The 17,291-nt window shown below is 39.7% G+C and overlaps 1 protein-coding gene across 5 annotated transcripts in view; it reads left to right on the top strand.

Moving 5' to 3' along the window:
• Positions 1 to 17,291, top strand: part of Cfap97 (cilia and flagella associated protein 97) — a 52,114-nt gene that overhangs the window by 11,364 nt on the left and 23,459 nt on the right. For 4 of the 5 annotated variants that reach the window (XM_052752221.1, XM_052752223.1, XM_052752224.1 and 1 more), the window contains one exon: positions 7,419 to 7,687. The exons of the other annotated variant lie outside the window; for it this stretch is intronic. In XM_052752221.1, the coding sequence (XP_052608181.1) occupies positions 7,419 to 7,687 (269 nt within the window). The remainder of the gene's footprint in view (positions 1 to 7,418; positions 7,688 to 17,291) is intronic. 5 annotated transcript variants of the gene reach the window in all.

Raw genomic sequence — 17,291 nt, forward strand, 5'->3', positions numbered from 1 at the left:
TGAGCCAGGTATTGGGTTGAATACTGGAAGATCAGACAGAACAAGCCACAGCTAACCTCACCTGGCCAACTTCTCAGCTGATCTTGTTTCCTCAGACTGGAAGCTTCTGTGTCCTCATCCCAATGGCTCTCAGCTGAACTGTACTCGAAAGCCTGAATGCTTAACCAGCCAAAATGCTTAACCAGGCAAAATGCTTCTAGTTTCTGGTCCTCACGCCTTATAAATCTTTCTGCTTTCTTCCACCACTCCCTGGGATTAAAGGCTGCTTTCTGGGATTAAAGGCGTGAGTCACCATGCCTGGCTGTTTCCAATGCGGCCTTGAACTCACAGAGATCCAGAGGGATTTCTGTCTCTGGAATGCTAGGATTAAAGGCATGAGTGCCACCATTTTCTAGCCTCTGTATCTAGTGGCTGTCTGTTCTCTGACCCCAGATAAATTTATTAGGATACACAATATTTTGGGGAACACAATACCACCACATGCACATGCACGTGTGTATCCGGGAGCACAAATGTGCCAGAGCATGTGAGTGGAGGTCAGGAAAATCTGTGGCAGTCAGTTCACTCCTTCTACCACGTGGGTCCTGTGGACCAAACTTGACTTGTCAGACTCAACAGCAAGGGCCTTTGCCCTCTGTGCCATCTCACGACCCTGCTGCTAATAGAGATGTTAGGTTGACGTGTAATCAGTGTATTGTTACTGACAGAGGGTGGGTAAATGGCTTAGGTTTTTTTTTTCTTTTGTACTATTGGGTTTTTACATATTAAATATTGGGAGATGTAACCCATGGAGACATTTGGGTGTCTCAACGTTTAGGCCCCAAAATCAAAAAGTTTAAGAACTCCTAGGAAAATGGAATTACAATTTATTACTGTAGTAGTCATTGTATTCTGAAGTTTGGAGAAAATTTTTGAGAAGATAATTTTTTAACTTTTTAAAGAAAGGAGAAAATGAGGGTGGGGGTGCACTTCATAAAAGCTGTAGGAAGAGAGACCAAACAATATAAGTAAATTATTTTAGCTTAGAAGACGTTGTGGTTGTGTTAAAAAGTTAAATCAAGAATATTACTCAGTCTTAAAAAGGAAGAATGGCCGGGCGGTGGTGGCGCACGCCTTTAAACCCAGCACTCGGGAGGCAGAGCCAGGCGGATCTCTGTGAGTTCGAGGCCAGCCTGGGCTACCAAGTGAGTTCCAGGAAAGGCGCAAAGCTACACAGGGAAACCCTGTCTCGAAAAACCAAAAAAAAAAAAAAGGAAGAATGATCTGGTCTATGCTACAGTGTGGATGAGGCTGGAGAACATTATGCTAAGTGAAAGAAATCTGGAAAAGACACTGGAGGCTGAAGAGATAGCTCGGTAAAGCCCTTCTGAGGAAGGGCCTGAGTTCCAGCTCTCCCAGCCATCTAGAAAGGCAGCCATGGTGCTGTGTGCTGGTGTAATTCCAGCTTTGGGGAGAGAGAGAACCAGGAGGTTCCTGGGGCTCACAGGCCAGCCAGCTGAGCCTGAATCATTGAGCTCCAGGTCTCAGCGAGAGATCCTGTCTCAAAAAAACCAATGTGCACAGCCCCTAATAAATGAGACTCCAGAATGACCTTTAGCCTACACACACACACACATCTGCAGGTGCATGAGCACATACATAGAGACAACTCTTGTGTGATTCCATTTATGTAAGGGTCCTAATCAAAATCATGGAGACACAATTGTCATTTCCAGGGTTTAAGAAAAGGAGGACAGATTGGTGAGGTTTTTTTTTTTGTTTAGTTGGCTTTTTTATGATGATAAGTTTTGGGTTCCAACATACAGCATTATAGAGAATGAATTGTAGTATCATTGAACAGTAAGTACATCTAAAAATAGGATGGTGAATTTTGGATTTTGTCTATTTTACTACAGTAAAAAAGGGAAAACACTAGTTCTTTGATAGTTTCTGTTATGCTAACTGTAGGTACCCTTTAAATACCAGTTATACTGGGAGAGAATAAATCAACAAAATCCGAAAAGGTATTTAGTAGTATTAGGAAGAACAAAAATAGAAATTTAAAAAAGCTGTGATGTCTGGTGTGTCTCCTTTAAAAGGAGGAAATAGAAGCATCAGCCCTATTAGTATAAAAATAGATTTCAAGTTGTGAAAAGTGCTACAGGGGACAAAGCGAGGTGTTTTATATTGTACATTTATATTATACATATATTGTACATTTATATTATACATAAGCCAAGTACACTAAAAAAGTATAGTACTGGTATAGTAATAGATATAATATTAGCAAATTATATGTATATAATAAAAGCAAAACAGAACTGGATAATAAATTGATAAAGATCAAGCTACCAAGGAAGATTAAAAATCAGACCAAATTACCAGAAAGTATTTTTTTAAGTGTTAACTGTGCATGTGGGCTGCACTTGATCCACAGGTATTGTCTCTGATATACATATGTTTAAAAAAAGGGTAAAATGAGCAGTAAGCATTGCTACAGAACAGATTACCCAGCACTTGTAGACTCGAGAGACTCAACGGTCAAGTGACTCAGTGCCTTGGGACAGAGTTGCCCGAGTGCTTATTGACCCACATGTCAGGTACCTGGACTTGGACCCAGCAGAAGTTTAGAAGTGCTAGCCAGAGAGCCCACTCTAGTCTCTCTGTGGCTTGGTCTCCTCACAAAGGTCCAGCTTCTTCAAGGATAATTAGACTTCTTACATGGTACTCAGGGCTCCCAGAAGTGTGTTCCAGAAAATAATACAGAAATCTCAGAGCCCTGCGACTTAGCTTTCAGAGTCACGTAAGCATCCTTTGTGCTTGGTTGATTTCTTTTGGATACAGTCTTGGTATGAGATTTGACTGGCCTAAAACTTGCTATAGGTCCAGGCTAGCTTTGAACTTGTAGTGATTCTCCTGTCTCTGCTGCCCAGTTGCTAGGATTATAGGCATGCACCACTATTTCTTGTGTTGGTGGAAATGGTTATAAACTTCCCAAATTTAAAGTGGTGGGATATAGACCATGTCTTTTTGTTTTTTGTTTCTTAAGACAGGGTCTCATATAACCCAGGCTTTTAGCTGAGGATGGCCTTGACTGACTGTCTTCTTACCTCTGCCTCCTGAGTGCTAGGAGTACAGGCATATACTATCATGCCAAGTAGTATGTGGTGCTAACTATGAAACTAGGGTTTCAGGCATACTAGACAAGTACCCTTACCTTCTGAGATGTATCATCAACCTAGAGCCTACCTGTTAATGGGGTAAATGTCAATTAATTTATAGAAATAGCTTTAAAATCTCTTCGCTACTGTTTGTTTCTCCTGTATACAGAATGCATTTCCATTTTCCAATGGTCCAGGTTCAGGCAGGGTTCCTCAGGTGTGTGTGGTTCAGTGAGAAGGCTCTTGAGTACTTTGAACTCTTCCATTGGGGACATAAGGGAGGAGTAGTTGTTTATTCTAAACCTGTAAACCCTGGGTCTTACATTCTTCTATATTTTCTTGGAAAGCTGATCAATTCTTGGTTTTCGATCATATTTCTCTATCCTGTCTTACTATGGATAATATAAATCATTGTGTTTTCAGTGTCCTGCTTGAAATTCTTAGCTGAAATCCACCAGCAGGAATTTTTGCCATTTTCCTTGTCCCCATAACAGTGGTGCTAAACAGTCAGCTAGTTCATTCTGTCAGACTTCATCATCAACCTTTTGTTTTTTAGATTTTTTTTTTTCTGGAGCTGAGGACCGAACCCAGGGCCTTGCGCTTGCTAGGCAAGTGCTCTACCACTGAGCTAAATCCCCAACCCCTAGATTTGTTTTATGTGTATGAGTTTTGCTTGCATGTGTGTTTGTGCAACATGTGCATGCAAATCTCAGAGGAGGCCAGAAGAGGGTGGTGGAGCCCCTGAAACTGGAGTTAGAGGTCATTGTGAGCCTACAGAGCTGGTAACCAACTCTAATCCTCTGCAGAAGCAGCAAGTGCTCTGAACCACTGAGCCACCTCTCCAGCTCGCCCAATTTTTTTCCAGGCTCTTCCAGCTCTAACTGCCATCAGGTTCCAGACCTAGAGCTGTGAATTTTAGGTTTGTCATGGTAGTGTTCCATTTCCTTGTACTAAATTTTGTAGTAGTTACTATTGCTCTGATAAGTTATATAAAGCAGCGACCTCAGATGATTTCAATGATAGGATGTAAGTTCCTGTATGTGGCTTCCTTTGACTGGTCTGTGGTCTCAAATGCATATGGCATTCTCAAGTTACTATCAGACATGTATGCCTCCAGGCTCCAGGCACAAGTATTCCTGCAAACAAAAGGCATGTGCATGTGTGCACGCGCGTGTGTGCCCGCTCATGCACACACTCGCATGTATGTCCGAGCCCCTAGCCTTGAAAGTCACATGTTGGGCCCAGGTCTCATATCAGGGAGCTCACTGCCTACCTGTAACTACACCTCCAGGGACTGTTACACCTCTACTGGACTTTATGGGCATCTGCATGCATCTGGCAGATACACAGACACATACGCATAAATAAAAATAGAATGATCTTGGGGCCTAGAGAGAGGACTCAATGCCTAAGGGTACTGGCTGCTCTTTATGAGTACCTGGGTTTGATTCCTAGCACCTGTATAGCAGCTCACAGCCATCTGTGAGTCCAGTTCCAGGGAATCTGACACCCTCTTCAAGCCTCCCAGGATACCAGGCATGAATGTAGTACACAGGCATACATGCAGGCATAACACCCATACACATAAAATAAAATCTAAAAAATAAAAGTAAAATGAATCTTTAAAAATTTGTATCTAAAATAAATTAAAGCTTGTCACATACCATTTTGACAGTACTCTGTTGGTCAGAGCTGTACGAAGCCTACAGAAATTCAAAGGAGGGGAACACCAAAGAATGTCACAGAATTTCTCATCTAACAAGGTTTTAATTATGAAGGCAAATAAGAAATCTGTAAATTTAGATATTATTGTTGGCTTTTAAAAAGAAATCTTTTTTTTAAATCAGCTATATAAAGTAACTATAGCGTGTTTTTCTATGGAGATTATGGCTGTCTACAGAACAGATTTTTATTTTGTTATTTGGAGATGGGTTCATGTATTCCAGACTAGCGGGGAACTCACTATGTACCTGAGAATGGCTTTGAACTACTGATTCTTCTGCCTCCACCTCCAGTGCTAGAATCAGATTACACTACACCTGTGTACCCCATTCCCACGCGGTTTTGTGAGAAGCCAGGAATCGAACCCCAAGCTTTGCTAGCAAGCGCTCCCCTCCAGCCCCCTGGAAGGGTTTTTAAAGAACTAACACTGTGGGAGTGGAGACAATGTTGCCTTTATGACATCTCCCCTGGTCGCGCGTCACATACACATCTTAAAGTGTTCTGTTTCCAGTAGCGGCCAGAGTCAAACTGGTACTCGGAAGTGGGGTAAAGGATGCCAGAAGTGGCTCTTTCTGGTTACGGGTTGAAATAGATGTCAAGAGTTCGTGTGGCATTGCTTCAGGAAGGAAACTTCCAGAGAAAACAGTATTTGTAAATAAATGTTTAAGTAGTTACAGCAATATAAATGTATCTATAGTCCTTTAAGTTTGTTAAAACTTATTTTTAGATTTTATTTGAAAGAATTGGAGTATATATTTGATGCCAGTTAGCATAGAGTCACTTTTTAAAATGGCATAGTAATACCTACTATCAATAGTAAATAGGTATCTGTTTTGTTTGCTGTGTTCAGTGGAAGAGAGCTTAAATGCTGCCCTTTGGAGGCTGTTGCTTGATTGTTTAATGAGCTAAAGTGTCATTAGGAAATGTAATTTAATTTCCTTTAGAATGAGCTTCTAAAGAATTTCATATATAGCTAAATCTAGAAACCTCTTTGGAGCCTGTCCTGGATCTCGCGCTGTAGCCCAGGCTGGCCTCGAACTCACAGAGATTCTCCTGGCTCTGCCTCCCGAGTGCTGGGATTAAAAGTGCGCCACCACCGCCTGGCTTGTATGTATATCCTTCAAAACATCTACTCATTCAAGTTTTGTCATTTACTTGGTGTGGTTTTCAACTACCATTGATTAATTCTCGACCATTAATTCCTTGATTTTTCTTGAGGAAGCTACTATGTATCTGTTTTGTTTGTTTGTTCCTACAATCTTCAGTAGTCTTTGGAGTCTGTGGTATAAACCTAAGTAAAATTACTGCTTTGCTGCTCACTTGCCCAAATGATTGGGTTAAACTCATTGTAAATGGGGGTTAAAAATACCTCTTCCCTTTACAGCACTGTGTCTAACAGAACAAGATGTTAGACTAGAAATGTAAAAAGGAATAGCATATAGTCCAATAGCACTACTTAAAAAAATATTGTTTTAAGGGCTGTGGAGATGGCAAGTAGACATTGTCAGGCAATTGCTGCACAAGGCTGAAAACCTGAGTTCAGTCCCTGGAATATACGGAAAGGTGGAAGGAGAGAGCCAGGTCCACAGGGTTGGCTCTGTCCTCCATATGCACACTGGCATGCACCCTGACAAATATGGCCATGCACACACGGAATAGTAGGGGTTTTTAATCTTAAAAATATCATAAAACCAAAACTACATTGTTAACCTGATCAAATATATTACTACTTTAGAATATGCTCAAGTAGAAACATTCACCAAGTGGTTTTAGAAGCTTTTCACAAGTAGGTAGTAATAGTTATGCTTACTGAAAAGGTTTGTAACAATTTTTAAGCATGCTGCTAAAAGTTCTTTTCAGGCAGAGGACATAGCTCAGTAGTACCATGCTTACCTATAATGGACAAGACCCTGGGTTCAGTTCCCACCACCACCTCAACAAAAATCATTTTGTAATCATAGTGTGCAATTTTTTTCTTGGCCTGAAATATCTTTAATATAATGTGTTCATTTTGGCTTATGCTTAGTGTTCGGCATTCATAGCAGAAATACTTTAACAGTATTAAAACCCATGGCTTTCGTGGTGTAATACTTCCAGATTAAGTTGTAATTCTAGACTGGTCTGGATTTATTTTTGCCATTTCTTCCCTTAGTCATTGCCAAGAACGTCTGTTGTTACTGTTGAATCATTGCCCTCCCATTAACAAAAAGTGTACCTAAATTATTTTATCAGTGCACTCAACCCAGAGGTTCCTAGAGTCCCTAGCTATTCAAACTGCTCTAGGACAACAGTAGACGTGGCAGGAGTATGTTTTGTGAATTACCTGCCTAAGAACTAGTGTCACTCCCATACATACATGAATCCCCATTTGCATGAGCTTCTATGCCCAAAGGACCCAGGAACATAAGACTCTAAGCTGCATCCAGTCTTTTTCCTACACAAAGAAGTCATTAGCTCATTTCATACCTTCTGTCAATTTAGTTGCTATTTTTAAGAAATGTGTACCATCAAAGCTATTTTGTTTAGCCACTTTGACTTTTCTGTTTACTTCTGTAGCTTTTCTGCAATTAGATAAAAAGGGACCACAGAAACATCACTTTGATCAGCCTGCAATAATGCCCAGGAAAAACTACTCCTTCACAAGAGAGGAGGTGAGGCAGATCGATCGGGAAAATCAGAGGCTTTTGAAAGAACTGTCGAGACAGGCTGAAAAACCAGGAAGTAAAAGTACAATTCCCGGAAGATCTCTTGGCCATCCCCCTAAGTTATATCATAGTGCCCTCAACAGACAGAGGGAACAACAAAGGATTGAAAGAGAAAATTTGGTAAGTAACACACCTTTTAGTCATTAAAAAAATTGCTTTTGTACTGACTTGTAAATACAACTTATTGGAAATCCCAGTATAGCCAACTTTTCAAGTTTACTTACAAAAATGTACATAGATGTATGTGGTATAAACTGTGGTAAGTTGTGAGTCTAGAAGTTAACCATGTCTGTTTCTTAGCTGGCAGAGTATATATTAAGGGCTCATTGAAAGGAAATACTGCGGGAGGCAGAGGCAGGCAAAATTTTGTGAGCTCAAGGCCAGCCTGGTCTACAGTGAGTTCTGGGACAGCCAAGGCTATTACACAGAGAAACCCTGTCTCAAAAAAACAAAAGAAAAAAGAAAAAGAAAATACTGAAAGTTTCATAGTACTGATTAGGTTAGCTAAATCACTATACAGTTTCAGGAAATGTTTCCTAGGAGCCAGATGCAATGTATTCAGTCACTAGCTAACTCGGCTTTACCTCATCATATCCTGGAAACTATGTATGATTTATTTTTAAAAGATAAGTAATCTAGACTAGGTCAAATTTGGTACTCAGCTTGAAATGAGTGCAACATTCACAATTATGAATTATATTGTTTTGATATTTTAAAGAATACATATATACATAAAACTTGAAAATTTCTCATTTAAACTATTATAGCATATCATTTTCTTCAGTAAAGTTCAGCTCATAGTAATTGCTATATATTGACCTTACTGAACACTAGGCTTTGGTCTAAATCTCCTCCACATATTAGCTTATTGAATCTTGACAAATCTTTGAGGTAGTCATTTTTAAAAAGTATCACAGACATGAAAAACCTAAAACCTAACTGGATTAAATAACTACCCAAAGGGAATACCTGAGCCCAAACCTTAAACCTAGGTAGTCTCTTAAATAGAAGTCATAAACTAAAATTAGACCTGTAAGTCTGTAAGTTCAAACTAAAATGAATGTAAAAAGCTGTTAAAATTAAGGCAGTTCCAAAATTGACCCTCATTATGCTTCATTACCAGTGTGCTTCTGTTTAAACCTCTATGAACCTGGCCTGGTAACAGATTCTATGTGCTTATTACTAGCACTATCCCACACTTTGGATAGTCTTAAACACTTCCAAAGAGTTATCCCACACATAGCAAAGGGTAGGTACCAATAAAGTAATTGAAATGAGTTTGTGTGTGAGGAGCTAGCTGCACAGTGCCTTTCTGCACGTCATGTTAACGGTGTTTGATTCAGATTTTGTGAAAATGGGGAATTACTAATGTTGTAGACATTAGTGTTTATTTTCTGTTTTCGAGTGTCCATTTGTCTCTGAAGCCTCTTTTAATTGACAGTTAAAGGCCTCTTTTGACAGATGTTAGGTCATTTACTCCTCATGGTATGAGACGGTATGGCGTGAGAGAGAGTGAGATACTGAGTAGGGCACAGGGAACTCCCTCAGGTCAAGCAGTTAGCAGGTAGCAGAGCCCAGATTCAGGGTTAGCTTATCCATCTTGGGTTGTTTTAAAAACAGCTTTAATTTAAATATAATTTGTATACAATATCTACTTTAAGGGTACAATTCACTGAGTTTTACTATCTTGTTTTTACTATAAGATTTCTCCATTCCTATTTCCCTCTAGGCCTTGAACCATTTTCTGTCTTTATGAATTTGGCAATTTTAGGTATTGCATATGAGTGGATACATGCAATATTTTTGTAGCTAGCTTATTTTATTAAATATGGTTTCAAAATTTATCCATATTGGAGCATGTATCAAAACTTAAAAAAATAAGATTGATTTATTTTATGTGTCTCAGGAGGTTTTGCCTGAATGTATGTATGTGCATCTCATGCATGCCTGGTGGCCATGGAAATTAGAAGAGAGCATTGGATCCCTGAAATAGGTGATCCAAATAGGTTAGATGATTGTGAGCCGGTATGAGGGTGTCAAGGAGCAAACCCAGGTCCTCTGCAAGAGCAGCTTTTAAAACTGAATAATAGTCCATTGTAGGTATATAGCATTCTGATTATTCCCTTTGCTGATGGATACTCTTATAGTTTCTGTATTGGCTGTTGTGGGTAATTCCATAGCGAGCACTGACATGAAACTGTCTATTCAAGTCTCTGCTCTCATTTCTTTAAGTGTTTATGGAATTGATGGACCATGTACTAGTAATTCTGTGTTTGGTTTCTTGTTTTGTTTTCATTTTGAGATAGGGTCTCACTGTATAACCCAAGCTGACTTTAAACTCCCCATCCTCTGGATGCCTCCTTCCCAGTCCAGACAATGCAGGTGTGTACTTTTGCTGTGTGTGCAGGCAATGCAGGTGTGTACTTCTGCTGTGTGCAGGCAATACAAGTGTGTACTTCTGCTGTGTGTGCAGGCAATGCAGGTGTGTACTTCTGTGTGTGCAGGCAATGTAGGTGTGTACTTCTGCTGTGTGTGCAGGCAATGCAGGTGTGTACTTCTGTGTGTGTGCAGGCAATGCAGGTGTGTACTTCTGTGTGTGCAGGCAATGCAGGTGTATACTTCTGCTGTGTGTGCAGGCAATGCAGGTGTGTACTTCTGCTGTGTGTGCAGGCAATGTAGGTGTGTACTTCTGCTGTGTGTGCAGGCAATGCAGGTGTGTACTTCTGTGTGTGCAGGCAATGCAGGTGTGTACTTCTGTGTGTGCAGGCAGTGCAGGTGTGTACTTCTGCTGTGTGTGCAGGCAATGCAGGTGTGTACTTCTGCTGTGTGTGCAGGCAATGCAGGTGGTGTACTTCTGTGTGTGCAGGCAATGCAGGTGTGTACTTCTGTGTGTGTGCAGGCAATGCAGGTGTGTACTTCTGCTGTGTGTGCAGGCAATGCAGGTGTGTACTTCTGCTGTGTGTGCAGGCAATGCAGGTGTGTACTTCTGTGTGTGCAGGCAATGCAGGTGTGTACTTCTGTGTGTGCAGACAATTCAGGTGTGTACTTATGCTGTGTGTGCAGGCAATGTAGGTGTGTACTTCTGTGTGTGCAGGCAATGCAGGTGTGTACTTCTGTGTGTGCAGGCAATGCAGGTGTGTACTTCTGTGTGTGCAGGCAGTGCAGGTGTGTACTTCTGCTGTGTGTGCAGGCAATGCAGGTGTGTACTGCTGTGTGTGCAGGCAATGCAGGTGTGTACTTCTGTGTGTGCAGGCAATGCAGGTGTGTACTTCTGTGTGTGTGCAGGCAATGCAGGTGTGTACTTCTGCTGTGTGTGCAGGCAATGCAGGTGTGTACTTCTGCTGTGTGTGCAGGCAATGCAGGTGTGTACTTCTGCTGTGTGTGCAGGCAATGCAGGTGTGTACTTCTGCTGTGTGTGCAGGCAATGCAGGTGTGTACTTCTGCTGTGTGTGCAGGCAATGCAGGTGTGTACTTCTGCTGTGTGTGCAGGCAATGCAGGTGTGTACTTCTGCTATGTGTGCAGGCAATGCAGGTGTGTACTTCTGCTGTGTGTGCAGGCAATGCAGGTGTGTACTTTTGCTATGTGTGCAGGCAATGCAGGTGTGTACTTCTGTGTGTGTGCAGGCAATGCAGGTGTGTACTTCTGTGTGTGTGCAGGCAATGCAGGTATGTACTTCTGCTGTGTGTGCAGGCAATGCAGGTGTGTACTTCTGCTGTGTGTGCAGGCAATGCAGGTGTACTTCTGTGTGTGCAGGCAATGCAGGTGTGTACTTCTGCTGTGTGTGCAGGCAATGCAGGTGTGTACTTCTGCTGTGTGTGCAGGCAATGCAGGTGTGTACTTCTGCTCTGTTTAGCTTTTTAAAGGTCCTGGACTTACAAGCTGGAACAGTCTCAGTCCATTAGTGTCTGAATATGCATCATATTCATATGAATATACGCTAGATGAAGACTGTCAGCAGCTTCCATTTACAGCTTTCATTATTCTTCCAGGAACGAAACTTTAATAGCAATGGGAACTGCCAATATTTTATCCTTAAAATAAACATTATAATTTACATATATATGTAAACAAATATTTTTCTCCAGTTGATAATAACTTGCTACACATCAAAACAATTATAAATTCTTTTTAAAAAAAAATGTTTTGTTTAACTGACTATATATGATATTGCCATTTCTTCTTTTATTTAATTTGTTTGTTCATTTATTGGTTCTGGAGGTCAAATGCAGGGCTTGCAAATGCTGCCACTGAACTGTCAGAGCTCCATCCCCAGCCCACAAAATCCTGCCATCTCAGCACATAATCAGCATTAATGATGAGATATTTTTACTTTTTTTTGGTTTTTTGAGACAGGGTTTCTCTGTGTAGCTCTGCGCCTTTCCTGTATCTCACTCTGTAGACCAGGCTGGCCTCGAACTCATGAAGATGCGCCTGCCTCTGCCTCCCAAGTGCTGGGATTAAAAAGCGTGCACTACCATCGCCCGGCACATATATATATATATATATATATATATATATATATATATATATATATATATATATATACACACACACACACACATATATACATATTCTTTGAAGCTTGTGTATTTTATACATAAAGTACCCATATCTTAGGATTAGCTACATTCAAGGATATATAGCCACATATGGCTAATAGCTTTGAACAGTGCTGCTCTGAAATGAAAGATTAATTGATACAGACTGAAAACAAGTAACTTAAAACTAAACAGAAAAACTTACATAATTTATTATGTTACTGTGAAGAAAGCTAATCTTCCCAATTGAACTCTTCATTCTTTTTGGTTTTTCGAGACAGGGTTTCTCTGTGTAGCTTTGCTCCTTTCCTGGAACTCACTTGGTAGCCCAGGCTGGCCTCAAACTCACAGAGATCCGCCTGGCTCTGCCTCCCGAGTGCTGGGATTAAAGGCGTGCGCCACCACCACCCGGCATGAACTCTTCATTCTTAAAACTAATTTCATACTGTCTTATAACTTTTTTACACTTGTTTTGCATTTATTCCTAATAATGAAACATTTTTTTTTCTCTTTTTTTTTTTTTTTTTTTTTTTTTGGTTTTTTCGAGACAGGGTTTCTCTGTGTAGCTTTGTGTCTTTCCTGGGACTCACTCTGTAGCCCAGGCTGGCCTCGAAACTCACAGAGATCCAGCCTGGCTCTGCCTCCCGAGTGTTGGGATTAAAGGCATGTGCGCACCACCACCTGGCACAGGTATACTCTTAATGCTTGTTTTTATTATCAAGGAATCATTAGTGGCATCTAAGCATCAAGTACAGTTTTTTTTTTTTTCCTTTGAGAACTTTCTCTAGCAAAATCTGATCTGGGTTTCAGTGAATTTGATGTTGTTTAATATTAAACATGTATAGATCATATTTTCTCACTCAAATGTATTAACTATTTTATGGGTTGAAATGCATTCAGTGTTCTCAATTTGAGTCTCTGCAAGACCCAGGAGCAATTTGTATACATTTTAAGTATTATGGTAAGTATTGTTAAAAGGTCCTTCTTACAGAGCACTACAAAATAGAGACATCTTACCTTAGGGGTCCACACACGCTTAGAATCATTATAGATATCAATGTTTCTCAGTGAGTCTGTGTAAAGCCTCTTATCTCTCCATATCTACACCTAGAGCTGGATTTATATCAGAAAATGCAGCTCTAATACTGAGTAAGGTTGGTGAAGCATATCTAATGTTATTACATTAGAATTGATGTGAAGTAATACTGTCATGTAGTGGTATCTCTTTTGTACTAAATTTTGCCTTTCTAACTAGAAGACTGACTTCTAAAATTAGTGGTTCATAGGCTGCTGTAAAATATCAGTTGCAGAGCACATGTCCTTGTGAGGGAAACCTAAGGCTCAAGGTTCACAATGAGAAAACAAGAATGAGAACAAGAGCATTGGTAAAAGAGGATACATATACATATATGTATATATATGTGTGTGTGTGTGTGTGTGTGTGTGTGTGTGTGTGTGTGTGTGTGTGTGTATGTGTGTGTGTAATAGATAGAGATAAAGATAGAGAGATAGATGGAAAGAGAGATAGAGACAGAAATACAGAGACAGAGAGAGAGAAAGAGAGATTTCTGAATGAGTTAACATCAAAGATTTCATCTTCCAATAAAAATGTATACCCAGGCTGAAAGGAAAATTACCTTCCAAGCCAATGCAACCCAAAAGATATCAACATAAGTATATTGATATCCAACACAGGGTAACTTGAGCCACATTATTTAGAAAAGAATACAGAAGACTATAACACATTAATAAAAGGAACACTCTATCAAAAAGTTATAATTGTAAATAAATTTGACACAATGTCATAAAATAAGCACTACTGGACATAAAAGAATATTGGTATCTACACACAACAATTGTGGGTAACTTCAAAATCACATAATCATCAGTGAGTCAATAAATTAAATAAAAACTCAACAAAAAGATTTAACTGTCTCATAGACCAAAAGGATCTAAGAGATCCCTATAGAATATGACATCCAGTACCTCTACAAAACATATGCTTCACATTAAGACACAAAATTTTCTACAAAGTACACCAAATGCCAGGGCATAGTGCATGCTCTAACAAATAAAAACTCACTACAAAAATTATTACATGCTAACTGACTAGAATAGAAGGCAATAACCAGAGAAACTACACCAACTATCCAGATACAGTATCACTGAAAATACTTTTGAATAGTCAACAGGTCACTATAATCAGGGAGACTTTTAGAAAGTAATCAGATTAAAATGAAATCATTATACTAGAACCTTTGAAATAAGATGAATGTAATTCCGAAAGGGAAATTAGTCACACAAGTTCCTAATACAAAACTCAAGGATGGCCAGGCGGTGGTGGCGCACGCCTTTAATCCCAGCACTCGGGAGGCAGAGGCCGGCGGATCTCTGTGAGTTCGAGGCCAGCCTGGGCTACCAAGTGAGTCCCAGGAAAGGCACAAAACTACACAGAGAAACCCTGTCTCGAAAAAACAAAAACAAAAACAAAAACAAAAACAAAAACAAAAAAAAAACCAAAACTCAAGGATGTACCTCCAGGTCATAAACATCGACAACTCAAACCTGAATTTAGTAGACTCTCAGTTTTTCTTGGACAGCTGTTTCCCTCTGGGTCGGACATGACCACTGATGTCTTGAATCAGATCAGATGTGATTTCCCTGGGGTATCTCTTAGGAGATCCAGTCACATTCTCATAGGGAGGGTGCTGGTTCATGAGCCTCATGTGCATCGTGGGAGCTCATGGATTATGACCTTGATGAGATCCTGTTAGCTGCATATAAATTACCCAGGGGATTTCTTGGTGGTGTAACTGCATGTAGTTGAGTTCCCCATTCTCCTTTAAGTCATGTCAATAAACTCATTGCTTCCTGGATCTGGATTTGGACACAATCCTTCCTTTCATCTGCCTTGTCCTGTCTGGAGTGAATACTATATGATTTTTTTTCCATCCCTGGAAAAAGCCACATTACAGTTTTCATTAGAATATATGCCTCAATGGTGTGGGCTCAAACAGGGCCATGCTATTAACCAAGATGATTTTCAGAACAGGTTTAGCCAACAAGGAAACCAATGAAAATCTGCATGTCCACAAGATGTGTAAGCTTTAAATCCAGCAGTATGGAAAGCAAGCTAGGTCTGTACTTGTGGGACTTAGACCTATACAATTCCTTACTCTCTGCTTTCTAACGAAATTGATTAGGTAGAGAGTGTACCCACAGGAGATTCTGGATAAATAAAATGAGAAAATAAAACAATAACATGATGGTATTCATAGCATTCTGGGGGGAAAAAAGAAATAAAATGGAAGAGAAATGGGGAATGAAGGTCAGAATAGGTTAGGAGAAAACAGGTTCATGGGGTCCAGTGAGGGGTCCAGCAGACCAAAAGGAAAGAACAAGAACTTTACATTAGTTATTAAGGACTGAATAACAGGGTAAACCGGGCATCTGAAATGAATAGAAGGCAAGAGGAGGAAATAAAGGGCGACATACAGTTTCTGAGTCTGGAATTTTATGTGGTTGTCTATTAGTGTGTGTGTGTGTGTGTGTGTGTGTGTGTGTGTATACATACATACATACATATATATATATATATATATATATATATATATATATATATATATATAGATATATATATATATATAGATATGAAAAGGAGAACACGAGGAAGCCAGGATGAAAAAGATTCCACAGCTTAACTTTACACTTTTTTGGAATAAACTTGGAAATGTTACAGATATAATCCCAGCTCACAACTAAAGGCACAAATTAACATTTTCACAGTAGCTGAGATGCCTCCGAAGTTATTAGGAAAGAGAACCATTATTGGCCAACGTATCTAGGGATATGTACACATAAGACACAAACCCAAATAAGGTAAGAGGAGTAAAAACAAGAACCTCTAACATGTATTGAGAAATAAAAATTTAAAACAATGTAATAATAAATAAAGGCAATATAAAGAGCTGAAAGCTGTAGGGATGTAGAGGAACTTGAATCTTGGGAACAGTCAGCAATATCATGTAATGCAAGTCAAGGCATACATACAGACTTCCTTAAGTTTACAGTGATAATCTTTGCTGGTGCTGATATGAAGAGGAGCAAAAAAATGCTGTGAAGCTGGAAATGATATCTCAATACAAGTATTGAAACTGCTTTAATAATTAATTGATGGTTCATTGAATTTGAAGATGAATTCAGATTTATGAATCTGATTCTTAATAGAGTCAAGGTCTCTTGGCAACCAGTCATTTCCTATATGAGACTGCTAGGAAAGGCATTTGTATCCATGAGATTGACCTTCATCTATCACAGTAGGAAGTCATATGGGATGTCCCTAAAATATCTGCTGATTTCCCCTCCAAGGCAACACAATCTCTTTCGGTGGAGTGGGTGGCTTTGAAAACTTCATAACTGAAGATTGGCTTGACAAGCAAGATATTTCATAATAGTTACAAAAATCCCTTTGATTTGTCAACAACAATAAATCACTACATGCACTGTTAAGATTATCTAAAATTTGTTTCTATTTTATGTCTAATTAAATTATAACCCCGTGACTTTCTACAATGCTGCAAGACAGGGAGTTTCCTCATGAGCAGTAGAAGAGATTATCCCTTCTTCCTGTTAAGGTCTCAGCATTTACAGTCAGTATTAAATTGAACTGCAGCATAGATAAGTGTGCTAGTAAACCTGCATGGGCATGCACACCTGTGTGAGTATGTATGTGTGTATGTATATGGGCACGTACATGTGTGTGGGGGTGCATGTGCCTGCGTGCCTGTATAGATGTGTATATCTTAAGCAACAAATAGAGGGCTGAAATGACAAAAGTCGCTGTTGTATAATTCACTAGCAATGAGTTCTCATATTCTTAGGTTCAAACCAAATATTCACAGCAGCTAGGAGTGGTAGTGACACACACCTTTAATCCCAGCCCTTGGGAGACAGAAGCAGGTGGATCTCTGTGGGTGTGAGGCCAGCCTGGTCTACAGAGGGAGTTCCAGGAGAGTCAAAGCTCCAGAAAAGAGAGACCCTGTCTCTAAAAAACAATGAAACAGCGTATTTCTCCCATCTTGTTCTATCCCTTCTTCTATAGTGATGTGTCCTGGATCATGGAGTGAGTGCTATAATTAACCCATATTTTTAAAGTTTGTTTGAAAAGCAAATTTGAAAATTAAAT

This window comes from Peromyscus californicus, unplaced genomic scaffold (assembly GCF_007827085.1).
Source record: "Peromyscus californicus insignis strain IS unplaced genomic scaffold, ASM782708v3 Scaffold_23__1_contigs__length_62951481, whole genome shotgun sequence".
In the NCBI taxonomy this organism is placed as follows: Eukaryota; Metazoa; Chordata; class Mammalia; order Rodentia; family Cricetidae; genus Peromyscus; species Peromyscus californicus.